This window comes from Plectrocnemia conspersa, unplaced genomic scaffold (assembly GCF_051122295.1).
Source record: "Plectrocnemia conspersa isolate PC_06_02 unplaced genomic scaffold, ASM5112229v1 ptg000002l, whole genome shotgun sequence".
Taxonomy (NCBI): domain Eukaryota; kingdom Metazoa; phylum Arthropoda; class Insecta; order Trichoptera; family Polycentropodidae; genus Plectrocnemia; species Plectrocnemia conspersa.
The window spans coordinates 25,137,234-25,163,919 of NW_028277166.1; the positions used below are offsets into that span (position 1 = coordinate 25,137,234).

Consider the following 26,686-nt stretch of genomic DNA (forward strand, 5'->3'; position numbering starts at 1 on the left):
AAATGTATACAATTTTTTTCTATTTAGTATGTATGGAAATATATTTTTAATATGAGGCGTTGCCTGGAATATTTATTTTTTCAAAATATTAACAGCTTACCGCCCGGGTTTTTTTCCGAACTTTTCTTAGTGGCCGGTGATTTCGCAGAATAATGGCAAAAAATTCTCTTTTTTAGTAAGCCTCAATGTATAATGTACTGTTATAAATATATGAGGTGTTGATCGCGCCGATTAATACCTAATTATCTAATATTTCGAAAAACAATTGAATAAACAAAAAAGGTAGTTTTTTATTTATTTCAATGCCCATTGTTTTATTCTTTCAGTGTCTGTCAACATTTGAATCGTAACAGCAAAATTAAATTCAAAGATTTTCTTCTGTGTAAGGCTAAAGGATAGATGCAAAAATCAGTGGAATCTACCGATTCTGAAGACATTTCATTAGTTTCTACCACATCTTGCCTTGCCCGTGCTGTCGATCCACCAGAAAGGCTTTCGGATAAACTAAAAAATCAGCAGCCAATAAAAATAAAACGTGGTGAGAAATATGGGAGAAGAAAATGTCGTGTTTGTACTACACATGGAATAAGGAAAGATGTTGTGAAATTTTTCTTCATATTGTTTTTATACGTATCAAAAAATATTAAAATAAATAAAAAAAGTGTAAATAATAAAAATGAATATAAATAGTAATATAGTGTGGTTTATATAAGTGTAGTGATAAAAACAAATGTGTCCGTGACAGTTGTAAGCAGAAAAAGGACGCGGAAAAATTGGTGAGTGCAAATTTTTTTATAAATCGCTGATACAAATAATTATAGAAGCATTTGAACATTCATATTATTTTATTTTAAATAACTGGTTGGTAACCATTGCAACTATTTACAATTTACACAAAATATTAGGAATGAAAAATACATATTTATTCGTTCATGATTTTATTCCTCAAAGATTCTTTTAAGTGCAATAATATTCTATTTTTTTTTACATTACTTTACAATAAACTAATACGGCGATAATTCATCCGAATTGTAGCTTTTCCTCCCTGGTTTTTTAATCTGAGAATCATTGCGGTTTTCCAAATGGTGAGGAAATTTCAAAATAACAAACACCGGGTAAAAATGTTCGTATGGATCCTGTTCTTTGATCCTGTTCAGTGTTATCTAATTTATCTGCATATACCATTACGATTTTACTTTTTAATTTTGCAATAACATACAGAATTGTAGATTGAAAAACTTTGTTAATTGATGTACTGTCAACCGGGATGTTTCGATTTCTTTTGATTGGATTGGTTTTATATGTACCTAGTCAGACAGTTTGACCCTGAAATTTATTTCTGTTCAAGAAATGTAACATAAAATATTATTTTTTATATTAAATAAATAATTATGGTTCATACATTTCATAAAAAATGCATTGCGTCGCAATGGGATAAGACGACTCTACTTACAAAAAAAATAATTAAAATTTAATTTATTTTTTATTTGATAGTACATAGAAATAGTATATTGTCATCTCTGATTATCATATAGAGGCAAACTTGATGGTATCCTAGTATTTTTTTAATAAATGAAAACGCATGACGCAGGACTCATGCCTGAGTTTACGGCCACTAAACCATGTTCTTTCAAGACTCGTATACGAGTCCTCGGGCGTTAAGCTGTTAATACTTTTAAAAGCAATTAAAAGGCACGATTAAAAATATGTGTATTTTTCTATACAGTTATTTTTATAGAAACGCATCTAAAAGTAGCTCTGAAAATATTTTTTTAACTGCATGGAGTAAAGTTTTTATGCTAAAAATATAAAGCATAAATTAAAAAAATGTATGCAATTTTTTTTTTCTCTATCAATTTTATTCAAGTATTATAAATAAATTTTACGAATAATTTGAGAAATAAACTTGCGATTCATTGGAGTAATCTCCGATTAATAATGATTCTATATATTTTATTGCTCTGATTAAATTTTTTTTCGCTATAAAAATAATCTGCTTTATATTTACAATAATAAAAATAATCAGCTTTATCTGCAATAAAATTAAATAATTTTATTTGAGTCTTATTTAATAAATTCTACGACTCGTGAAATAAGGCGATTCATTGAAATAATCATCGATTAATTGAAAAGCGATAATTAAAATCATATACAAATATATTATTAAAAAATAAAAGGGGATGGGGCATTTAAAAGTAGCCGTGAATATATTTGTTTATTTTATAAGCAAGTAAAATATTTTATTAGCAATTAAATTGTATGATTTAAAAAGAAAAATATTGTGTATATTTTTTATTTTGTATATATTGCTATTCATTTTTTTTACAAGAGGGCATCTAAAAGTAGCTCGAAATATATATTTTTTAAATGCCTGGAATATTTATTTTCTATATTAATAAATAAACTCTACGAATTTTACGAATAATTTGAGAAATAAACTTGCGATTTATAGGAGTAATTTTATTTTTATGCTTTGATTAATTTTTTTTTTTTTGCCATAAAAATAATCTGCTTTATATTTACAATAATAAAAATAATCAGCTTTATCTGCAATAAAATAAAATCAATCTGCTTTTTTGCAATAAAAATTAAATTTAAAATAGTGAACACAAAACTAAATTACAAAATATTTTTTAATTTTATTATGCATTTTTTGAGTCTAAATAAATTCTATGATAATTTGACAATATTAAACATATTTTTTTACTACTTTGATACCTGCAATATATTTTTTTCTATTTTAAACAATAAAAATAAATTATTAGGCATTTAAATTATATGAAAGCACATAATTCACGAAGCAATGCATTTTTTCACAATAAAATGTTCATCTAAAAGTGAACCAAAATAATAATAAAACTTTTAATCTAACGATACAATGAACAATATAAGCTTCCATGGAAAATTTGAGGGGAAAACGTAAAATGTACCTATTTGGAACATATTTTTCCTCATATTAATTTTATGCGTGTTGAGAAGCACGTCAATGGTGATTAAAAGTTTCGCCTTGCAGAGCAAAAAATCACCCTATGCTCAGAGTTTGTGTCTTCGGCGTGAATGTTTCGCACATGCTTCAACTTTTCCCACGATCTTTATACTTCTTGTACACCATATGGTTCAAGCTTCAAAATATTTCGTCGCATAATGGCTTCGCGGTGAATCAATACAGCCGGAGAAAAATCATTAACCAAACGAGCACATAATGCGGAAACTCGACCATGAATGTACCTTGGCAAAAAAAATGTTACACAGAAAACTTGAAAAGTTTTTATTCAATAAATAAAATGTCCTTCTACTATGTTTTATTCATCGTGATTTTCCTCTATAGTTCTTTAAATTATTGATTTTTTTATATTTATTACAAATACAATGGAAATTATTAAAATAGTATTCTTAGAAATAAGAAATTAACAAAACAAACCATAAAGGCACACGAACCATATGGAACTCATACTATGAGTAAATAACGTACGCATTTCTATTAAAATCTCGAGAGTAAATTTACACATTGTTGTGTATTTTCAACGAATTTGTGTAAATAACTTATGCGCTACACAGTGAGTCATATTTTCGGCATATCTTATTAACTCTGAAATACCTAATTAATGACACTGAAAAGTGAAACCGAGGTTCAACTTTTAACTTTACTAAAGCGATAAAAATTCGTGACGTTCAATTCCATATGTTTACTGGTCGTGAATTTTCAAGGTTGGATGTTTTAGACTATTTTGGATCACAAAGAATTCATTCATGTTGAAGTGTGAATGATAAATGTTGTTTTCATTTTAGTTGCGTTTGTCACTCGTCTTCTCAAATTTTTCAATACTTGCTGTTGTAAAAAACTTATATATCAAATTTTTATGATTGACAAAAACAGACACGTTTAGTAAATACGTCTGCTTCACAGATCACTAAAATTAATTATTGACAGTGATAGGTAACATTTTTTGTGGTTGTTGGATTACCAAATGTTTATATAATACATTTTTTCTAATGTTTGTGCAGTGGTGAATCATAGTTGATGGTATTTTTTCATCCTATCTGTTTTTACAATAAAACTATTTTGAGAATTGAAATTGTGTATCTGATAGAAGAATATTATTTCTAAATAATTTATTTAAAACTATAATAATTTTACTTACCGTTTAACAGAAACAGTGCTTCCAACATCACACATCCTACTATTTATGCACCTCGTTGAAAATCAGAACAATTGGACATAAATTTTTAAGACAATAACTCTTTTTGCTGTTACAAATTTGTATAACGACCGCGCTTTTATTTTAACCCAGTTTCTTCGCGGCCGATAGCTTTGTTTTACGATTGTTCCGTGGAAGTTAAACAATCGAAACTTTACGATCCGAAGAAAATCGCTTATTGGTTTCTTCGATCGTCCAAAATGACGAACCCGATACGCAAAAACAATCGGACGTGTAACCGAGATCACTGTGGAAAGACGATGCGATTCAAATATCCGATTGCAATTGCACAAAGGATCTGTCTGCTCTTGTGACGCATAAGAAAGAAAATAAAAAATACTCGCATTGATAAGAGAAAAAAAGTCGGAATAGCTTAGTCCGTAGGGCCTAGACTACTAACCCGAAGGCTGCGAGCTCGATCCACGGCAGCATACTCGAATTTTTATATTTAAAATTATAAATATTATTATTAAAAACCAGCTCTAATTGTAATATTACATCAATTGGTTAAAAATTAAAATACGCACAGGCCTGCTGAGAGGGGGGGAGGGGGGTAAATTCCCGGGGCGCGACACAAAAATCAACCATAGGAATATATGTATAAAAAAATTAAAAACCGACCAGGTATAAGTTTCTTCAGCCCTTTTTATACATACAATAAATAAAAGGAGCGGAACATTGCCTTCAAAACACTTTCTAGATAGTACTTTAATAATACATAAACATTTTTATTCAAAGGGACAGATATTAGTTTTTGACGCTGCTCTGTTTGTTTGCAAATTATTGTTGACTTTATTCCTTTTTGTACGTTTAAAAATAACAGTACAGTCTCGAATCTACCCCTAAAATCTTTTTTAAAATATGTCATTTCAGTAAAATCATATCGGAATACATTTTCACCAGTAGCTATATATTTTTATCAGTAAAAACATGAATTATCTGGCAAGTGCTAGTAAAATTATGTAATTTCAACTTTTCTATACGTAGTAATATATATATATTTACATAGTATCATTATTTATTTGCATCCGATGAATAAATGTTACAGTAAATGAGTATTTTTTGGTTATAAGTTATATTTTCACTAGTGAAGTCCAAATATGTTTTCACCAGTAGATATATATTTTTACTAGCGAAAATATAATTTAACTGATAGGCGCTAATGTGCTGCTCTAAAATTTGACAGTTGCGAAACGTCCACTTGCTGTTCAAACTCAAACCTAACCTAATCTAATCTAACTTCTAAAATAAATTATAGTTTTAGAACTTTTATTAGGTCAAGTAAAAAATACAAACTAACCCAACTCATCTAAACACAGACAGACATCACATCTCACATATTGCTCCATAGTTTGTCTGCATTTCGATATTACACTATGTTTTAAAAATATGATAGCTATCCTTACCGATATTACTATGGACTTCTAATATAAAAGGGCTGATCAAAGTATATTTGAATCAAATTTTGGTCAATAGGAGAGCGCAAAAACAATTATCATTTCTCAGAAGGCAAAAATTCACGTCAAAAGCAATAAAGCAGTGTGAACGCTCGTTATCGAGCATGATGGCCCATACTTTTTAATTCCTTTATTGCCGATAAAAGTGTAATTTTTACATATAGCAAATTTGATTATTAATTAAAAGTTTAACATCTATTTGACCAGTTTAAAGTTTATTGTTTAACCATTTAGCCACCATGTGTGAATAAGAACACAGCTTCCGTCCCACAATCAAGATGTTTATTCAGCGGCCTTTCAGCTCGTTTTGTACGTTTCATTTAACGGACCTTCATGGGGCACATGGGGCAAAAATAGACAAGATGATTGTTTGTATGCGTTCAGAGTGACTTTCTTGGAATAAAGCAAAACCAAAATAACCCAACGACAACGCCTCGTATGTACATATGTACATAAGTACATGTGTATGCATCGAATGCAACTAAAAAATCTTAGCGTTGGTCCAGCTGCTGAACAAAAACGAAAACAAAATGTACAGAGGCAATATGTGCGATAATTGTACAATAACAGTCAACACGAATTTAGATCTGTATCCATATATGTATGTACGTTCTGTACATGTGTATATAAAATATGCAGTGCGCTTGCATTAAATTAAAATTCACTCAGTTTTGATGATAACGATCGATGTAATAAAATGATTGTTATATGTAAAATTAAAAAAATAAAAAGTACACTTTCTACTTACGATGTAACATTTATAACACGGAGAAAGTTCTTGAGAATGTAATATAAAGTACATCGGATATATCCTGATTTGTAATTAAACAAATAGCTTACTATTTTTTAAGACTGAGATTTTAATCTAAGATTGTTACATTCAAAAGAGTCCTATTGTCTTTATTTTTACACTTTTATGCCTTCTAGAAAAAATAAAGGCTTTTAAATTGGTTTCTATTGCTTCCTAAACTAAACAAATAGAGTAACTGTATTTCAGTGGTGTAGCTAGGGTATGTGCCGCCCGGGGCAATCCTTAAAATTGCTGCCCCCCCCCATACATTTTTTGCTGGGTCATAAAATCATTGTTAAACTCTTGCTATTCGTAGATTTACATAAATTTTAGTTTATTCAGAGTTAAGAACCACACTAGACGATTCCATTGCGAATATGCCGCCCCCAAGCAAGTGCCGCCCGGGGCCGCCATAGCTACGCCACTGCTATATCTTAAATATCTCGAATAATTAAAATTAGCTTGATTTAATTTACTTATTTTATTAAAAAAATGTAGCTATTAATATAAACCCTAAAACAAAGCTAATATTAATATTTATTTAGTAATATATCCAACTATTCATAATGCGTAGCTTATTGTAATTTTAATGTTTTCTAGAAATAAGAAAGAATCAGTTTTAATAAAATCACAAAATATCAAATAAGCGAAAAAAATACTAATTTATATATTGAAAATATATTGAAAAGGAGTAAAAGTATATATGCGCGAAACGTATTTATTTACGTTTTTGGGAAATGCTGCGAAAGTTGAGATTGAAATGTATCATTTCTGCCTGAATTTGCGGAAGTGGACTTTTGTATGAAACAAGCACAGTTTGTGTTACATTTTCGTAAAGTTAATGACAGGTTCTCATATTTTTTAGGTGCAGGTGCAGGCGTGAGTTATTTTGTCCATTACAACTCCTATTATTTTAGGTAAATTAATTAGTTCTTAAAAACCAAATTCAAGCCAAATTTGAAATTATCGTAATTGTACATAATAATTCAATTATCTTTGTGGCGAAAATTTCATTGTACTAAAATACTATTATTTTCCTAAAATCATCATAATCAATATATAAACGCATTTTATATTATAAAATATCTAAAAAAAACTTGAAAAAAGAAAATGTCAAATTTGACATTAGCGTAATTTTACATATTAATCAATATTTTACCTTTATGAAGAAAATCTCATTGTAGTGTTATTTATTAAAAATATTGTTTTCCTAAAAAGAAACGAATTGACATTAGCTTAATATCACATAGTAATCTTATCTTTGTGGCAAAAAATATTGTTAGGTATTATTAATTCAAAATATGTACTACTATTTTCCAAAAATAGATAACTAAAAGATTTTAAATTAGTATAATTTTAAATACTAATCAATTCATCTCATCTTTGTGGTACAAATCCTATTATATACTAATATTTACTTAACCTATTAATACATAAAAAGCAACAATATCTAAGAAACGCAAATTTATTCGAAAAAAGTTTATGCTTAAGTTGACATAAGCGTAATTTTACATATTATACTAACCAATTCACCTTATTTTTGTGACAAAAATCTTATTGTAGTGTTATTTATTCAAAATATGATATTTACTGTTATTTTCAAATTGTTCAATATAAATATAATATAAACCATTGATCGATGATTTCTAAAAATGGAAGATAGTTTTATGTCAAATTTAAAATTAGCGTAATTCTGTTTACGCTATTTTTAAATTTTAACTTATATTCATCCTATCTTTGTGGCACAAACCCTATTGTTTAGTGTTGTTTATTCAAAATACATAGCACTTTCATTAAATCATAAAATTACATTTATAAACTCTTTAACATTCGATAATATCTAAAAAAACGAGATAATATTGAAAGAAAGTTTTATGACAAATTTTTAATTAGCGTAATTGTAATTACTAAGCAAATCATCCTATCTTTGTAGCACAAACTCTGTTGTGTATAAATAGTGTTATTTATTTAAAATACAAAGTAGTACTTTCATAAAATCATTATATTAAATTTATAAACTATTTAACAATCGATACTATCTAAAAAACGAGACAATATTAAAAGAAAGTTTTATGTTTATGTTTTAATTTTACATATTAATTAATTTATCTTATCTTTGTAGCAAAAATCTTACTGTACAGTATTATTTATTTGAAATATATACAAATATTTAAAATTATCATAATCAATTTATAAACGCATTTAACAATAGAAAATATATAAAAAGCAGGACCTTATTGGAAAACAATTTATCTTTAATTTTAATTTATATAACTCATTTTTTTGCCAAATATCTTATTTTACAGTATTATTTATTAAAAATACATCACTACAAGCTATTTTTAACAATCGATTCTATATATAAATCGAGACATAAGGAAAATTTATTTATTAATAATATTATTCGTGGTCAATTGGATGCATAATAATGACGTTTTCGGATTGTAAAAATTGCACCGTAAAAAGGAAGAAGTAGAGAGTAGCGGTGAGAAAATTGCAATAAATAAAAATAAATGGACGGCAATTAAGGCGAGTTGTTAAAAAAAATGCTATTCAACCGAAGTTGCTTTATGTTTCGACCCCAAGTGCAATATGGCTTGCATGTGGCAAGAGAAAATATCGTTCTTGTGAAGGTGGTCATAAAATGAACAAATAATTCCCGACGTCCGTAATGTCCTTCGTTTGACTGCCTCTCAAAGTGTGGGACATTAGTAGAGGTTCTTCAATAAGTTACAGTTAGTTTCTAATATTTTCAAATAAATTAAATCAGTCAAGGGTTAACTTAATTAAATATGTTAGCATTCCCATGCTCTTTTCATTCAACATCTCATTTTTTATCATAAAAAAGTGGTCTTAATTAAGTACATACATTAACAAAACCCTGAAATATATACTTAACACGAAAAAACTTAGATCAAAGTATAATTTTTTAACGAAAGAACTCCTTCCTCATCACCGTCACTCCCAATTAGTCTCACTAGTAATCTCTTTCTCAGAATCTGTTTTAAAGCATCACCACGGCTAGAAATTGAACAGAATGATTCTGTTTTTATCATCATTGAGGATTATGTAACATTTACATTCATTTAACAAGCTAAGCTCATATTACACATACTTCTGAATAAGTGGCAAAAACAAAATTAAATCATGATTATTCACTACGTTTACAATATGTTTTTAATAAAATATTTTGAGAACCGTAGAGTGAAAAGAAAGCCATTGAAAAAATGCAAACCCAATTGGTTAAGTATTTTTTTGCCGTCCCATTTATATTACTTTGTAAATTCAGAGATGGATAACGTTTTTTACAGTTTCGTACCATTTTTTTGGCGATGGTTAAAATGTTGACAAAGGGTGTCGCATGATATGGGTTGCTTATTTGATTTTGGGACTCTTTTTGCACTTGCTTTTGTCAATGTTGATTTTCTAAATGTATTTAATTTGTATTATATTTAAATAAATATTGAAATATTTTATTTTGTATTAAAAATAAATATTAATTATAATTTATTAATGAAGTAAAATATAATTAAAATAGTTAATTTATTTAACTGTAAAGAAAAGGTATTTAATTTTTAATTAATTTCTTACATCAATTTGTGATATAATCTCTGATTCTATATTCAATCCATTATAAATGCTAATTAATAATTATATAACACAAATTTCTCCAAATAGCAAAGCATGCATTTATAATATTTTACCATAACACATTAGAATAATTACAAATGATTCAATATTTACGGAAACTAACAATGTGTGTTTATCCACCGTAACGGATTAGTACCGAGTAACGGTTTTGCTGATTTTTTTCATTTTCTTTTCTATCCTTACACACCTTATTCAACCGATATTACAGAAAGCTTTCGGATTTGAACACCTGTATCCATTGGGGGAGAATCCCTGGCACAACAAAGGGAGTCCAAAAATACGTGGACGATATAAAAGCAAAACAGGCGAGGCACAAAGAGCGCAACTTTACATTTTGGGTATGAGAAAAAAAATCGACCTGCTCAACCAACCTGCAGGGGAGGAGGCTGCAGTACCAAAATCGACAAAAAAAACATATACGAAGCAGCGTAACCTTGAAATGGTTCTTCACGTGTTTTGTATCCCTATTTTGGTTGTATCTGGGGTGTAGTCTGAGCTTAAGATTGTTATTTTATTTTATTTTTTATAACAAATATAATCCACGATGACTATTATATAAAAAATAATCATACAACTTAACATATATATATTTTTTTAAATCTACACCAAAAGTAGATGGGCACCATCCAACAATTTTTTTAGCTCCTCACAGCTATCGCCGAAAACATTGTGTTTAAACAATATAAATTGGTTGCAATTAATATAAAGTTATGTGAATTTACCAAATATTCGTAATTTTCGAGTAATCGAATTTCTCGAATTTCGAATAATAAATAATATATAATATTCTTCGAATATATTCGTTAAGTATTGAATATCAGAAAAATACATTCATAGTTCATACCATAGATTTTGGCAATTAAAACATAGACTAGTTTTATTGTTTAATTAACAATTCGTGTTTTATTACTACACTGAACCAATTATCAATTTTGTCAAGATGTAATTATTGAAAAAAATGTTATTGTGCTACTTTTAAATACGCTTTCTAAATCATGGGGGTAAATACAACAAATTTATTATTCAATTTGTCATAAGATTCTAAAAATTATTAAATTACAATTTTATTAAAAAAAATACATTTAGGCTATATTTAAATGTGCCCCGTAAATCTTACGGGAAAAATATATTAACTTTATTAATAAATTTTCCATAAAATTCTAGAAATTAAGAAACCATTAGTGTAGTTTTTTTATAAATTACAATTATATTGAAAAACACGTTATTAGACTACTTTTAAATGCGCACCCATTAATCATGAATATAAATTGACTTTATTATTAAATTGGAAAAAAATAGTGCAGGCTTTATTGATAAATTACAATTTAATTTTAATTTTAAATTCAATGGTAATTATATAAAAAAATATTTGGGCTACTTTTAAATGCGCCTAGTGAATCATAAAAAATATGTTTATATTAACCCAATTTTCAAATATACTATAAATTTTAAGAATTAAGAAAAAATGAAAATTTTTTTTGTTAATTTCAATTTCTATTCTAGATTCAATGTAATTATTGAAAAAAAATGATTTGGGCTACTTTTAAGTGCGCCCCGTGATGGAGGCTCGTCTTTTAAATATTCGTGTACCGAATATATTCGCTGTTTTTTATCTATTCCTGTAGTATCATTTTTATTTGTAGTATGTTTTTGGTTTATAATAAATCAAAAAATCAACTAATTCTAAAAACACAATAATGTGTTACAACAACGCAGGTAGTCAGTTTCTTTGATGTACTGCTGCCGAATTGTACCCTTTTTTGTTTTACGAATGATAAAAAAAACACTTTTTATCTGCTGAAATTTCAGAAATTACTGATATTTACAAGTTAATATTATGCTGCTGTGGACTTTTTCAATGTCTGGTACAGATTTTTTTATCCTTTTTAAATCAATACTAATAACATATGCCCAGAGTAATTTATCATAGTATTATTTTTTTGAGTCTACCGAATTGTAGTTTTTTTCTGGTAAATATTTACTATAAAATTTATTATAAGATTTTAATAATTAAGAAAAATAGTATAATTTTTATTTTATATTAGAATCATTTTTGTGATATTTTAAATGCGCCCATTGAATCATTAACAAATATATACTAAATCAATTATAAGATTATGCTATTGGTTTCAAGATTACATAGAATAGGAGTGCAAAAGAAATAATTTTATCGTTCAATTTACAATTTTGATATAACTTTTCAATATTAAAATTTAAGATTGAATATAAATTATTGATAATTTTGTAATGGAGCTACTTTTAAATGCGCCCCATGAAAAACCATGTGAATCATAAAAAAAATATTGTGACTAGTTAACAAAATTTGTCATAGATTTTAAGCATAATTTATAAAAATTACTCACAAACTTAAGTAATCTAAAAAAATATAATGAGAGTACTTTTCAATAATTCATATGATGCAAAATATATGCCATAAAATATGAAAATTCAATAAATTTGGGAATTCAATTATTACAATATTGATTTTATTTTATTTCAAATTCAATGATTAATATTAAAAAAAAGTAATTGGGCTACTTTTAAATGCGCACCATGAATCATAAAAATACTGAGTTAATTTAATTATATACTTAGCAGTGGCGTGCCGTCCATATATGCGGTAGATTCAAAACGCCACCAGCATGCACGGTTGATCGACTATAAACACGATCACGTGATCGACTGAGTCGCTCGCCATCAACCGTTCATGCTGGTGGCGTTTTGAATCTATCGCATCTATGGAAGGCACGCTACTGATACCAGTTTTTCATACAACGTTGATGAAACATAATTGATTCTTTGTTGTTTCTAATGCGTTATTTTTTGATACTAAATAGAAGTACATATAGAAATACGCAGAGATCTATAGAAACATATTTTTTTATTGCGTATATTCATTTACATATTTATCTTTGCAATTTAAGCTCACGAGCAAAAGAGAATCTCGCGTCTCGGTAAACACATCGTAAATCTTAAAAAAAATAATCAAAAGTGCAACACTGTCAAGGTATTATTTTTTGCACATATACTAAGAAATGCTATTGTTCAGAAATTTTCATGCTCACTCGACAGTTAATTATCATATACCGTACGTGTAGGAAAGGAAGTCGTTTTCGTCACAAACATCTCGCGTTTATGACGCGCAAAACAGAATCGTAAATAACATCCAAAGCGGTACCAGAAGCTCGCGCTAAGAGAAAAAGACCAAGCCGGTGGGGTATACTCGGTGAAAATGGAAAAACTCGTCGTCATCATTGGCGGTAAAACGAGGAAAGTCACATTTGCATAAATAGACACAAGGAGAAGATGTTTGAAGCGCGCGCGGAACGATCTCCCGCCAAGATGGAAGGTTAAATAAAGCATAAACGAGAAAACTTGTCCCGGCACTGAAATAGAAACAAAGAAAAATATTTTCAAACACTTGGCAAACGTTACTGGGCTTGATATTTTTTGTTGTATTTATCCAAATCGCGATACGCAGTAAGCGTAGCTATAACGAGAGTGAAGGTGCGTTTAAGAGCGGGGTGACTCTTTACAGCAAAATTTCCATTGTTCTCCTTCCACGGAAGAGAGAGGGTTATTTCTGTTTGATTGGTGACAAATGAGAAAATTAGATGGCGAATCGCTAAGATGGATTTTCCCAACAAATGGGACGAGTTTACGTTAGTTACTAGCTATATGTATATACATACACATACATGTGCATATATATTTTAGCTACCGAATACCTCAAAGTTATTTCTTTACAATTGTCCTACTACAAACACTGTTGATATGACTTTTATATTAAATCAGAGCGTTCCATGCCTTCCAAAATTCTTAGAATTGTTCATAAAAACTCGGCAAATGTCTGAGGAGCATTTTATCTTCATAATGCATGCTTATATCTAAGGATCAGTTCAATGATTATTTTACTCTTAATGCGCATTCTTTTTATTTCTACTACATATTTGTTTAATACCAATACCTAATATTTTATAAGGCCATACAATTTACGCGTGACGTCATCAGCGAGAGGGATAAACTCATTTTTAGTATCGTTCTTTTTCAATATAAAAAATATATTAATTTTATTTTATTAAAAATAAATGTTATATATTATATACATACATATATACTTATTTATAAAATATTCAATAACATTACCAATACAACACATTTATAAATAATACAGTTCTAGGTTATTTTTACATATCGTTGGCTTAAAGTGTAAAATTAAACATATTTGACAACTTTACAGGAGAAACAAAAAACTAAATAGACAACTTATAAAATAATATCTCAAGTTTGTAATATTTAATTGGAGTTTTTGGAGATTTCATTGTTAAGTAATTTTAACCCATAAGTGGAGTTTGCAAATTTACACTTTAAGCCATCGATATAATATATTATGGTAAACCAACGATTATTAACGGATATGAAACGTTTTAACTTTATAGTTATGTTTGTATATATAAAAAATATAATTACTTGGTGCAAGAAAAAGCTATTTATGGTATTGTGGCAATTATATAAGCAATAATAAATCTTATTCAATGTATAATTGCATCCTTTTAAAACACTACTTTAAGTTTAAGAGTGGAAGCAGAAAGTCAATAACTTCAATCGTTTTTTGTCTATTTTTCTTATCTAGCATTTTTATGTTTCAAGTATAATGCTATGCGTGCTTGCATGTTAGTAGATTCTACCCTGACCCTCGTGACGTCACGACATAGTTATGTGGCGACGGCACGATTTTATTACTTTTGACGTGGATTTTTTACTTCTGAGTAGAGATGTCTGTTTTTTGCGCTCTCCTATTGGAAAAAATACGGTTTAGTGCTTCATTTGATTATATTTTTTTAACAAATCTTAATATTAACGCTAAATAACTGAGCATGACGGCATGCTTTTTATTGCTTTTGACGTAAATTTTTGACTTCTGAGAAGAGATAATTGTTTTTTGCGACCTTTTATTGTTCAAAATTTGGTTTAAATATGCTTCATTAGAAGTCGTATTATTATTATGAAAATACCTTAGATAAACGAGTGTTTTCACTGCGACGGCACGATTTTATTGGTTTTGACGTGAATTCTAAAAAGAGCGTCTTTTGTTTTATATATACATATATATTCGCTTTGTTAACTTATGTATGAATACTTCTCTCGTAATCTGTTGCACTGTTGCAATGTCACGAGCGAAGAATTCAAAACACTTTTATGTGTATGTTTCCTTTAAAATAATTCAATAAAACATCGCCTATTTCTACAGAACATAAGCACAACAACTATAACATGTCTCAGACTAGTAACTCTGAGGTTACGAGTTCGAGCCCCGGCAGCAGCACTCGAATATTTGTTTATAAAAAAGACGCTATTATTAAAAAACCAGCCCCAGCTGTTGATTATAAATTAACCATAAGAAATTACGTCTTACATTTTTTTTTCATTTGCACCTTTAAATATCGACTATTTTGAATAAGCGATTAATATAATAGATAAGACAATTATTATTAAATATATGATCATATCGTTAAGAAACTATGTATTTTATAAGCAATAATTTCATTATAATTTACAATATTTATATGATACATAAATTAAATTAATTACAAGATATGTTAAATGAACTGATTCACAATAGTACAATATAATATATATAATATAATAATAACATAGATTGTTTTAAATACAACATTTAAAATACGTTATAAAGATAAAGAATTTTCCACACAGTGTATTATTACCGTAGATCAGTGGTTCTTAACCGGTGCACCGCGGTGCACCAGTGCACCGCGAGCTTATTGCTAGTGCACCGCGAGAAAATTGGTAAAAACAAAAAATCCGCAAAATAGTAAAATCTTAATGTTTCAATCAATTTATATTTTATTAAAGTCGTGAAATCCCACAATGGATAAATTTATTACTAAACGAAATTGTGAATGAGACTAAAATATTAATGACACTGGGAGTACAAGTGGAAGAAGTAGTGACGATGTTACTAGACATCATACGTCTCATACAAAAGAAAATATATCCAGTAAAATAAAAAAAAATAATGGACAGTATTTTGAAGAATATTTACGTTTCAGTTTTACTAGCATCAACGAGGAAGGATATCACATTCCACTATGTGTTGTATTTGGAGAAAAACTGTCCAATAGCGCGATGGATACTGACAAGTTAAATCGCTACTTCACTACGAAGCACGCCGATCTTGCGTCAAAAAGTAAAGATTACTTCAAAAGATTGTTAAGCATGCAAAATAAACAAGCGAAATATTTTGTAAAAACTGTTAAAATTTCCGATAAGGCACAACTGGCGTCATACAAGATTGCTGAATTGATTGCTGTACAATTAAAAACACATACTATAGCAGAGTCTCTAATTTTACCTGCATATTGTGAAATAGGAAAAATTATGTTTGGTGATGAAGCAAAAAGGAAATTATGAGAATTCGTCTTTCAAACGAAACAATAAAAAAAAAATTAAATATGTCGGATGATACTGAGAAAACAGTTAACGATAAACTTTCCAAGCGATATTTTGTTTTACAAGTCGACGAATCTACTGACATTAGCGGTAAGGCACAAATACTAGGATTCGTTCGTTTCATAAATGAAAACAAAATAGTGAATCAATATCTATGCTGCAAAGAACTTACCGAGCATACGACAGGACAAGATGTTTTTGATCCTTTTTATTCATATTTAGAACAATTTAAAATATCATGGGAGTTATGTGCAGGAATTTGTATGTATGGTGCTCCTTCAATGGCAGGCTCATTTAAAGAATTTGTAACCCTTGCAAAGACAAGAACACCTAATATTATATCTACTCACTGTTTTTTACATAGAGAATCTTTAGTTTCGAAAACATTACCAGCAGCACTAAAACCTGTACTAGATCAAGTTGTAAATATAGTGAATTTCATAAAATCAAGACCTTTAAAAACACGCATGTTTAAAAAACTTTGCATTTCTATGGAAGCTATATACGAGTGTTTGCCTTTTCACACTGAAGTCAGGTGGTTATCTAAGGGTAAAGTTTTATGCCGATTCATAGAACTTAAGAATGAATTGTTAATCTTTTTTCGAAATGAAGGTATGGATGATTTTGTAAAATGTCTTCAGAATAATGATTGGTATGCTAAAGTGGCATATTCAGCAGATATTTTTAATTACTTAAATAACGTTAACACAAGCATTCAAAGAAAAAACGAAAAATTCATGACATCCATTGACAAATTGACAGGATTTCGGAAAAAAATAACTCTTTCGAAAAATCGAATAATAGAAAAAAAAGTAGATATGTTTCCTTCACTTAACGAAAACATTCCCAAAGGAGTTATTTCCGCAATAATAGAACATTTAACTTCATTGGAAGAAAAGATTGCACATTATTTTCCATTCTTAAATATAGAAAATTATGACCGGATACAAAATCATCAAATTAGTCTCATTGTCGACTGATCGTACTCTAAAAATTAAATTTTCCGAAATAACTATGAAGAATTTTTGGATTACTGTCCAAGAGGAATATTCAGTTCTTAACATGAAGGCACTGAAAATTTTGTTACAGTTTTCAACATCATATTTGTGTGAGCTTGGTTTTTCAACAACAACTAATATGAAAACTAAAAAACGAGAAAGACAGAAAAAAAATTAAACGAAGAATTTAGGGTAACTACATAAAATATTCGACCTAATATTTTTGATATCTGCAAAAGCCAACAAGCTCAGGTATCACATTAATTAATTTTTGATTGATCATATAAATTCTATTACGTTAAGCAGGAACGTCATTTTGGGTAAACAAAGGGTGGAAAATGCACCACTTAGATTTGCCACCCAAAGAGCACCTTAAAATATTAATACAAATATTTTTAATAAAACACGTAATTAAAAATCGGTTCTAGGGAAAAATTAACTATCTAAATTTATTTTCAATACTAAACTTTTTAATATATTTTTTTTTTAAATATGTAAAAAATTTGTATGTAATTTTGTATGTAACTATTATTTTTTTTAAATATGTAATAAAAATTATGTCCACATATTTTTTTCGACCTCTTAATTCTGGTGCACCGCCATTTTTTCCCATGATCAAAAGTGCACCGTGACTTTGAAAAGGTTAAGAACCACTGCCGTAGATTGTAAATATTCCGTATCATCATTTTCATAAACGTTTTTAAGTAATTGGATGATGAAGATATTTATATTTTTAGAACATAAAAGAGATAAGGAGAATTATTTATATTACGCTCTAATATCTAATATATATTAAAACAATATTTTTTATAGCTTAACAATTAATAAAATAATATTTTTATAAAATATTTTTGATATATAATTTAATTTGTTAATATATTTAAAGATCCGACTACACCCATGGTTGTTTATAAGGCTCCATGGGTTTGGTAGTAATAGGGTCCTGGCGAGATGCGAACCGCCTACCTACGTCCCAAATTCAACGATAGTGTGAATACAAAGTTTATTTAGTTACATGTATTATTTAATATTACAATCTTTGAAAGGAGTTATATTATGCAAATTGTAGTTTTTATTTGTAACTCGCTTTCCAATTACACGTGTGCAAAAAGTCGATAATAAATTTTATATATATTAAATAGATATATTTGCTGTTTTTCTATTTAATTTATACAATAATGTGCAACTGTGTATCACAATACAATGAATATGAAAGAAGATACTGAGCATTAAACAAAAATAAACTGTATATCCACGCTTATTTTGAGAATGAATTGTCAGATTGTATGTGGCTTTCTCTATTGTGTTGTATAGTTCTCCGAGAAAGTTTATATCTGTAACATACTGAGTAATTATGAACATTTAAGACATTGCACTATCAAATTAAAAATGTAAGGCAATCCAAATATGATTAGGTTATTTACAGCTTTTTGATTATTACCTTAAGAAGCACCAGATTATAAGGGTGCATTAATTTAGACACTATATGCGAAATGAAAAAGTAAAAAATGATATTTAAAAAAAGAGTACAATTCTTTTAAAAATATACACTAGAACTCTCTACTATTTCATACACCCACATATAAAGTATATAAACAAAGAGAAATTATATGCCATGTATTATTATACTTTAAAAAACACTTTTCTGATGTATAAATCATTCTTCGCTCTGTGTGTGTTTGTTTACTTCATTAGAACGTTGACGCACGACGCTCGATGTCGTTTATTTTTTAAACACACTGTATCCTAGAATGCATTTTACAAATGCATCCTATACATACGCACATTCATTCGTTATGTATCTTTTAATTTTTTCTTCAACAGCTCATATGATATACTGATCGTAACAGATAATGGCCATAATTTTATGTCACGACATTACTACCAGTCTTTGAAGAAATTCGACATCTTCTACATTTTCTTTTTGTCCTAAAAACAAGTAGTGATTTATTTTCCGACCCCATAATAAAATCTCAAACATTCCTCCCATGTGATCCTTTTTTTAAACTCTCGTTTTTATTTTTCGGTAGGAATGCTATTAAATTGGATCTTGATCAATTTTGTATGTACATATATATGTATATATATTACATTGTAACGCTGTGTTATATAAATTTTAATTAATAAATACTTTCGTGTTGAATAACGTCGAACAATCGAAAGGGTAACAACCCTCATTGTTTGATAATGCGGGTGAAATTTAAAGGGTTGCTATTGTATTTGTAAGGGTATTGGAAGTGATAGCTTAGTTTGTTTTACAATTCCATACGAATGTATGTGACATTATTGTTACTATTGATTAATAATTGTTTGGTTTACTATTGTTCTGTTTAATAATACATCATTATTTTTTTTAAATAAATCTAATCATTATTATAGTTGTATAAATAAAAATCCTATTTAAGAAAATACAATTTATGTATAAAAAAAAACAATAAAACATAAAATTTATTTTAAATTATTAAATAATATATAATTTTAATTATTTATAATAGTTTTATATATATATTTAAAAAATATTTATTTTTAAACTTATAATAAAAAATAACATTATTTTTTTTTGTATAGACATCTATTGAAAGTCTACAAAAGTATTTTATATGGTAAAGTGTTTTAAAAATGGATATAAATAATTTTATAATAAAAATGATAAATTAAAATATTAATATTTTTAAAACCACATGCTGCATTAGTCTTTTTTTATTTTTTTTTACAAAAACTTTTTTAAATTAACGATAATTTCACTATTCTTTCGGTGTTTATTAAATGATTTCTTAAAATTTAACCTAATTTAAATTCACTATTACATAAATACAATCAAACCCGTGTCTCTCATAGATTGGAAGAGGGATGTGTTATTTTTAACCATGCGAATATCGAATAGTAAACTACAAAATATTCAATTTTTTTAATATATTCTCAAAGCTATGAAAATCATAAAATATAGTTTCATCCTCGACTTTCGCACATAATTGGTTCCTGAAAATGTGTGCGAATGTTAAATGTACGAAAGTCGAGGGAACTAAAAAAATTGAAATTGTGTGTATTTTAAAATATTTATTTATCAAGTAAATATAAGATGTTTAAGAGGCGTTTAAGAGACACGTTTAAGATGGGTTTGCGGGTGTTTCCTTTGAAAGGTTATCAAGAGCTAACTGTTTTCCACCTTTCTTTTTTTTTCTTCATATAGTATTTTATAACATGCTATGTTTTTATTGATCGCCCCACGCACTTGAGATATTCGTTCTCCATTGGGATCACAATCTTCCATAATATTTAAAAATTTGTCAAGGTGTGTGAAGGCTTCATTCATATTTTTCATTGTTAAAGAGTTTTCCAAAATAAACCTGTCTCATCTACATTAAATATTTGACTAGATGAATATTCTACATCTTCAATAATTTTGGATAATTAGGAAATAAATTATTTTGCAGCATCTTTATCCGCATCATCCGATTCTCCAGTAAATTTAATATTATGAAAAGAATACCTCATTTTAAAATTGTAAAACTAACCGTTACTTGCTTGAAAAACCGTGTTAAAATATTTTTTTAATCTATCCTTCCAATCTTTGTGCAAACTAGGAGCTTTTGCTTGAATAATTGAAATACTCAGAGGGACATCTTTTTGATGTTGGTCATCGATCTACGATGACAAAGATCTTCCATTTCATCCATGTTTTTTTTTTGCTGTGTTTTTTTGGAAACATATCATTAAATATTGTGAAAATATATCTTTATTTTCCACAATTATGAACGTATTCTTTAATTATATTTTTATTTTGCAAAATTGAACATATCGTAGACCTGTTTGTATCATACGAACGTCCGATTGAAGCAAAAGATTCACCGCTATCAGAACGATTTTTAAAAAAAAAATTATTTAAAAAAAAGTTTTTTTTTTAATGTGCGAAATAGCGAATTGTGCGAAAGTCAAACGTTTGAAAGTCGAGGGCCGCCTGTACAGTATAATATAAAAAAAAAATATTTATTTATTTTGATTTTAAAATAGAAGAGTAAATCGGTACGAAGCAGAATTTTAGTTACACCTATATATAGTATTAATTGATTCAGGAATAACCTAAATTAAACATTTTTCGTATTGATTTAAAAGCGATAATAAAATAAAATCAGCCATTGATACTATTTTTTTAAGTACACAGCTGCAAATTATTACCTCAGAAACACGAGTAATTTCTAGTATTTCGACAATAACAAAGTATTTTTACTTCATTATTTTGTTTGTTGGCTATATTTGTTATGACTAGTTGTTATTAACGTAAACCGAATAAAATAAATTCCATAAAAAAGAGCGCAATTCGACTGCTTAATAATGAAAAGCGGTACATCGAAGAAAAAATTGACTACCTGCGTTGTTGAAATATACAAAAACTAAAGAGATAATACACAACTGTATAGGTCGGTTTTATGTGATTTTATAAATTAAAATTTAAAATTAAATTAAAATTACCCTAAATGAGACCCCATCTGCCCCCTTCGACCAATTTTAATATTTGTAATTATTAATTTAGTTATTACATCCAGATATCTGCCATGTGACACGAATTCTATTTACCATAATTTTTCGTTCAAAAGGCCGCAAATCTCATTTGAAGAATTTTCCAGATCAGCGATACTCTTGCATCGACGAAAACGAGCTCTTATGGCGAGGTGGTCGTGAGCTTGATTCGCCCAATAATTTAAACATGGCGCCAAGGAGACAGTGGTGGCAAACTTCACGCCACTCGAACGCAGAGGCGTTCGATGAAAGCGCGCATGGTCAGATTGCGCACCCCCACCACCGGTCGTCTAGTGTCCCGTGTGTGTCTCCCCTCCGACCGGAAAAACAGGCCGCATCAGCTGGAAGCGTTTTCCGGTCGCCAGTTTTCCGACGAGAAACAGCCCGAAGGTGTTAAATGTGAGTGTCGAATATACGGTATGATCTTCATCCATTCGGAAAATCTTATACTTTCATTATGACGCGCAATATTCTGAAGCCAGCGCGTAAATCGAATAAACATAAATCTGACCTTATTGAAAAATTTGGTATAGAAACATTGTTGTCGATCAATGTTTACTAGTATATCTTACGAGTCGTCCTCATCTTATTTATGAATTAGAAGAGAAATCTTGGCTTTTTATTGCTGATCTTAGACTAGAAGTGATATAGCCATTGTTAGGCTTTAACATTACGTATTCTACCTTTTGTATTAGGACTCTAACGCTTTTTTACGACGATGCGTTCAAACCGCCCGTTCAGTAATAATGTTATTATTATTCCACTTTTTATATAAAACATTCTAAGCTATAGTATTTTATAGATATCATTAAATAAATAAAAATTGTTTTAAATGAAAAATATAAATATTTGAGAAAAATTCTAAAGTTCCTTACTACATGGCCACATGCACCATGAGCTTTCCACAAAAAATCATTGCGCCTAATGACTTATATATAATTGTTAATTAATCTAGAGTTGATGGAATTAAGAGTATATGAAGTAAATGAGCATTTTAAATGAATTATTCTGTTACTTGCATTCATTCATTAATGTACACTAACCTTAGCTTTAATAGGACTTTATTGTGATAACTAAATTAAAATTATTAATATATTTTACTAGTTTTAAAATGTTCTAAATAGTGACTGTTTAACATATACTCCGTTAATTCCGTTAACTCAAAAAATATAAATATAATTTTGAGTATGAAGAATTATTCAATACATTCAAGTTTTCAGTAATTTCACATGATATAACATTAGTCTTATTTAAACTATTTTTCAGATCAATTCAGCTTAGTTAATATTTAATGCCATTAAAAAATAAAATATATGGAAATATAATTTACATAAAAATATTAATTGCTTTTAAATGCTACCAAAACCAAACTAGAATCTTAGTTACATATAACTTAATCGTGATATAAAAATGATCATTTTGACTTATGCATGCACTCTAGAATATATATTATTTTATGTCATTTTGTATTAAATGTACTTTTAAACTTACGTTACAGCCCAAGATCTTGAATTTTTTCAACATGTCTTCAACAATCTACTTTTAGTTTGTCTCTTTTTTATTTCTAAGAAAGCTAATTACAATAAGTCGATCGATTTTTTCGTAAATTTACCCGGTAATCACACCTGAAAAACTATATAAATAAATATTTACATTCAAGACAAATCTTATATCAGAGGACTGTGTAATTAAATAGTATTCGCGATTGTATCAAATAGTATTTATAATTAAGATTTTTATTTTTTTAATTTTATTGTGTGAATAAATTTTATTAGTAATATTATTGTTTGTTGTTTATTAAAACAACTTTTCCAATGAACTATAATTTTAACAAATTTAAGTGCTTTCAGAATATTTTATTATTTTCATCTTAAGCTAATCTTAAAAATTCCAATTATATAAAATAATGCATAAAACTTATTAGTAATACTTAATATCAAAAATGTATTTCTTTATAGGGTTTTGTAACAGTTAATACAATCAATCAAGATGTATAAGACTGTGAGACAAGGTGAAAACAGTTTGCAGTATACCATCCTGCCGCAAACCGAAGAAGTCTTAACTAACAGCGGTGTCAAAGGCAAAGGCAGAGATTATAGTCCATCCTCTCACAGTAGAAGAATAAGTAGAAAGTTGATGGTGTATTATCTGGCCATCGGATTCTTCGGTCTCCTACTAACGTTTGGTACACTATTGTTTGTGCTCGTATTCTGCGGCTTAGTACCCATGGATTTGCCTTCTCACATTACTTTGAAACCTGAATCATCTGCTTTAAAAAGCTCCAATCGCTTAACGACAGTTGCGCCAGATAAGAGTCCGACGAAGAAGAAAGAACTGGTGACCGACGTGAAACTGTTGAAAGTCGTAAATACTTCATTAGTGAAAATGGACGTGGAAAATAATAACACTACGGATCGTCCAGAGAATGTGTCGATCAGTATTTTAACGAGTACTGTTCCATCCAGCTCGGCTCCGACTACTGTACATGAATGGATAATGCCTGCTATTAAACGACTACAATCTACGACGGTGACTCCGATTCCGACGACTGAAATTCAAGAGACGACGACTATCAAACCGATTGAAAAAGTATCTTTACCTTATAGTCGACAGAGGGAAAGCAATGCTGATTTGATGCTAGGGCACGATCAAAACAATTGGACAGATTACGACGACGATGATGACGAAGACTACGATTTGACGAAGTTGACGACGGAGACTTTGGCTACGACTAAACCACTGTTGAATCAAAACAACGTTGCGAATCAGATTAAGAGCACGGAATCGTCGATAAAATCAACGACTGTAGTTAGTAGCGTTTTAAAGAAGCATAATAAAACTGCTTTGAAGATCAAATCTGATAAATATATGGAAATGAAAGAGCATATTTTGGATGACGATGATGAAGAATATAAAGAACCTTTGACAGACGAAGAGGATATCACGGAACAAAGTGGAAGTGATGATGTTAAGATGTCGCATGCTAAAGGAACTTGGCTCCAGACGAGATGGCCATTTGTTGATCCTTCGTCTTACTTCCAATGGACGGTGAGTGATTATTTTTTATATAATGGTAAATCATTATAATATAAGCAAAATTTTAATAATTTTACATATTACGAGGGTAAGTTAAATGAAAACTCCAGACATTTTTTATCTAGTAATTTAATAAACGAAAATTGATTGATATCTTTAGAAAAAATATATTTTGTCGTATTATACAGCTACTTGTGTCGTCCAAAGATGTGAACATGACTGGAAGCGATGGTGGATGTTAAAGACAGTTGCAATAATCGAACAGTTGTACTCAGAGTTCATATAGTTGATTCTATTGCCAAGTCGATGATGTTGAAAGATCTGTGTATATCATACTGTTAATAGTGCTTCCCCTGAGTTTGTAGTGTTCCAAACTTAACCCTCGTTCTCCCAAAAAGAGAGTCAACATAATCTTTCTTGCAGATGGTTATGTACCCCATTCCTTGCTTGCTCTCATGTTTTACAATTGGTAATGAACCCAATAAAAATCACATACGCTTCGTTCTTGCAATACTGATGTCAGCTAGATGCAGGGCAGGTGGAAGCATTTGCCCCCCCCCCCCCCCTTGAATTTGTCCAGAAAAGTCTCCTGATATGAGAGTATTGGTCAAAGTGTATTTAAACCAAATTTTTGTCAATTGAAGAGCGCAAAAACAATTATCACCTCTCAGAAGTTAAAAATTCACGTCGAAAGCAATAAAATTTTGTCGGCGCCGTTGCAGTGGGAACGCTCGGTAACGAGGGTTATTATCAGGTGTTTTTAGTGCATCACACTGAACTTTCAATCGTCCACAGTAATCATTAGCTTCTTCTCTACTCGAAAAACAATAGGCCGTTGTTTTTTTATTTTACTCGCCCTCATATAAATAATACTCGCCTACGGGCTGGAATGGAGTGTTACCATAATTCCTGAGCTTAAACTGATAAGATTTACTATGCCACTACTGTATTTAGTGCCTTCAATTTATATATGTGAATTTAATGTAGGGGTACTCTGCACGAGACAATCTATTATTGCCTGCGATCCTATCAGCTGCTCTCTCCGCTCTCTTAGTTTTGGCGATACTCTGCTACGCTCTACGTCGCCGGCAACGTTGCAAAAGACGCATCCAAGAAATTGGCGTAAGTCACACCTTTCGTGTTCCATCTCTGAAATAATCTAATATAAAACTAACAAAGCGTTGGTTTTCATTGATAGAATTTAACATCGGACTTGCAGGCTGAAGACAACGCCATTCTGCTGACAGCCGAGAATCCATCCGAAGAGGATTGAACACACTCCAGTCTACGTAAAATACGAGCTTATCGTTACATACGAGTACATTTGGTTTGCTATCTTAGCGTTAAACGGACACTTTGTCTACCTTTTCATATTGCGCACTCGGTGTATTTATTTCATACTGCGAGCTTTCAAAGTTTCCATTAAGCTTCAATGTATTTTTTTTGTTGAAAATGATCCATTTCGATGTTGATTATTTTATAAGTCACGCACATTCCTACATAATATTTAATGAGCGTTACATTATTTTAATGAATGTTAGCGTACACATGTAGTACAAATATAAT

The 26,686-nt window shown here is 29.2% G+C and overlaps 1 protein-coding gene across 4 annotated transcripts; it reads left to right on the forward strand.

Annotated features, from left to right (window-relative positions):
• Nucleotides 1–641: 641 nt before the first annotated feature.
• Nucleotides 642–26,542, forward strand: LOC148238161 (uncharacterized). 4 transcript variants are annotated; one of them, XM_088205973.1, is made up of 4 exons: nucleotides 642–776; nucleotides 24,043–25,132; nucleotides 26,108–26,242; nucleotides 26,319–26,542. In XM_088205973.1, exons 2-4 carry the CDS (start codon nucleotides 24,074–24,076, stop codon nucleotides 26,391–26,393), a joined length of 1,269 nt encoding a protein of 422 aa, XP_088062099.1. In that variant the 5' UTR covers nucleotides 642–776; nucleotides 24,043–24,073; the 3' UTR covers nucleotides 26,394–26,542. The 4 variants fall into 4 exon arrangements, with proteins under 4 accessions (XP_088062099.1, XP_088062098.1, XP_088062101.1 ...); XM_088205972.1 differs by lacking the exon at nucleotides 642–776 and adding an exon at nucleotides 22,345–22,483; XM_088205975.1 differs by lacking the exon at nucleotides 642–776 and adding an exon at nucleotides 22,345–22,483 and having other exon boundaries at nucleotides 26,340–26,542.
• The last annotated feature ends 144 nt before the right edge of the window (nucleotides 26,543–26,686 follow it).

What these genes read in the sequence shown, in the direction of transcription:
- LOC148238161 (XM_088205973.1), top strand. Translation starts at nt 24,074, where the DNA reads ATGTATAAGACTGTGAGACAAGGTGAAAACAGTTTGCAGTATACCATC. An exon ending in CGTCTTACTTCCAATGGACG is followed by an intron (nt 25,133 to 26,107) that starts GTGAGTGATTAT and finishes AATTTAATGTAG; the next exon opens with GGGTACTCTGCACGAGACAA. An exon ending in GACGCATCCAAGAAATTGGC is followed by an intron (nt 26,243 to 26,318) that starts GTAAGTCACACC and finishes TTTCATTGATAG; the next exon opens with AATTTAACATCGGACTTGCA.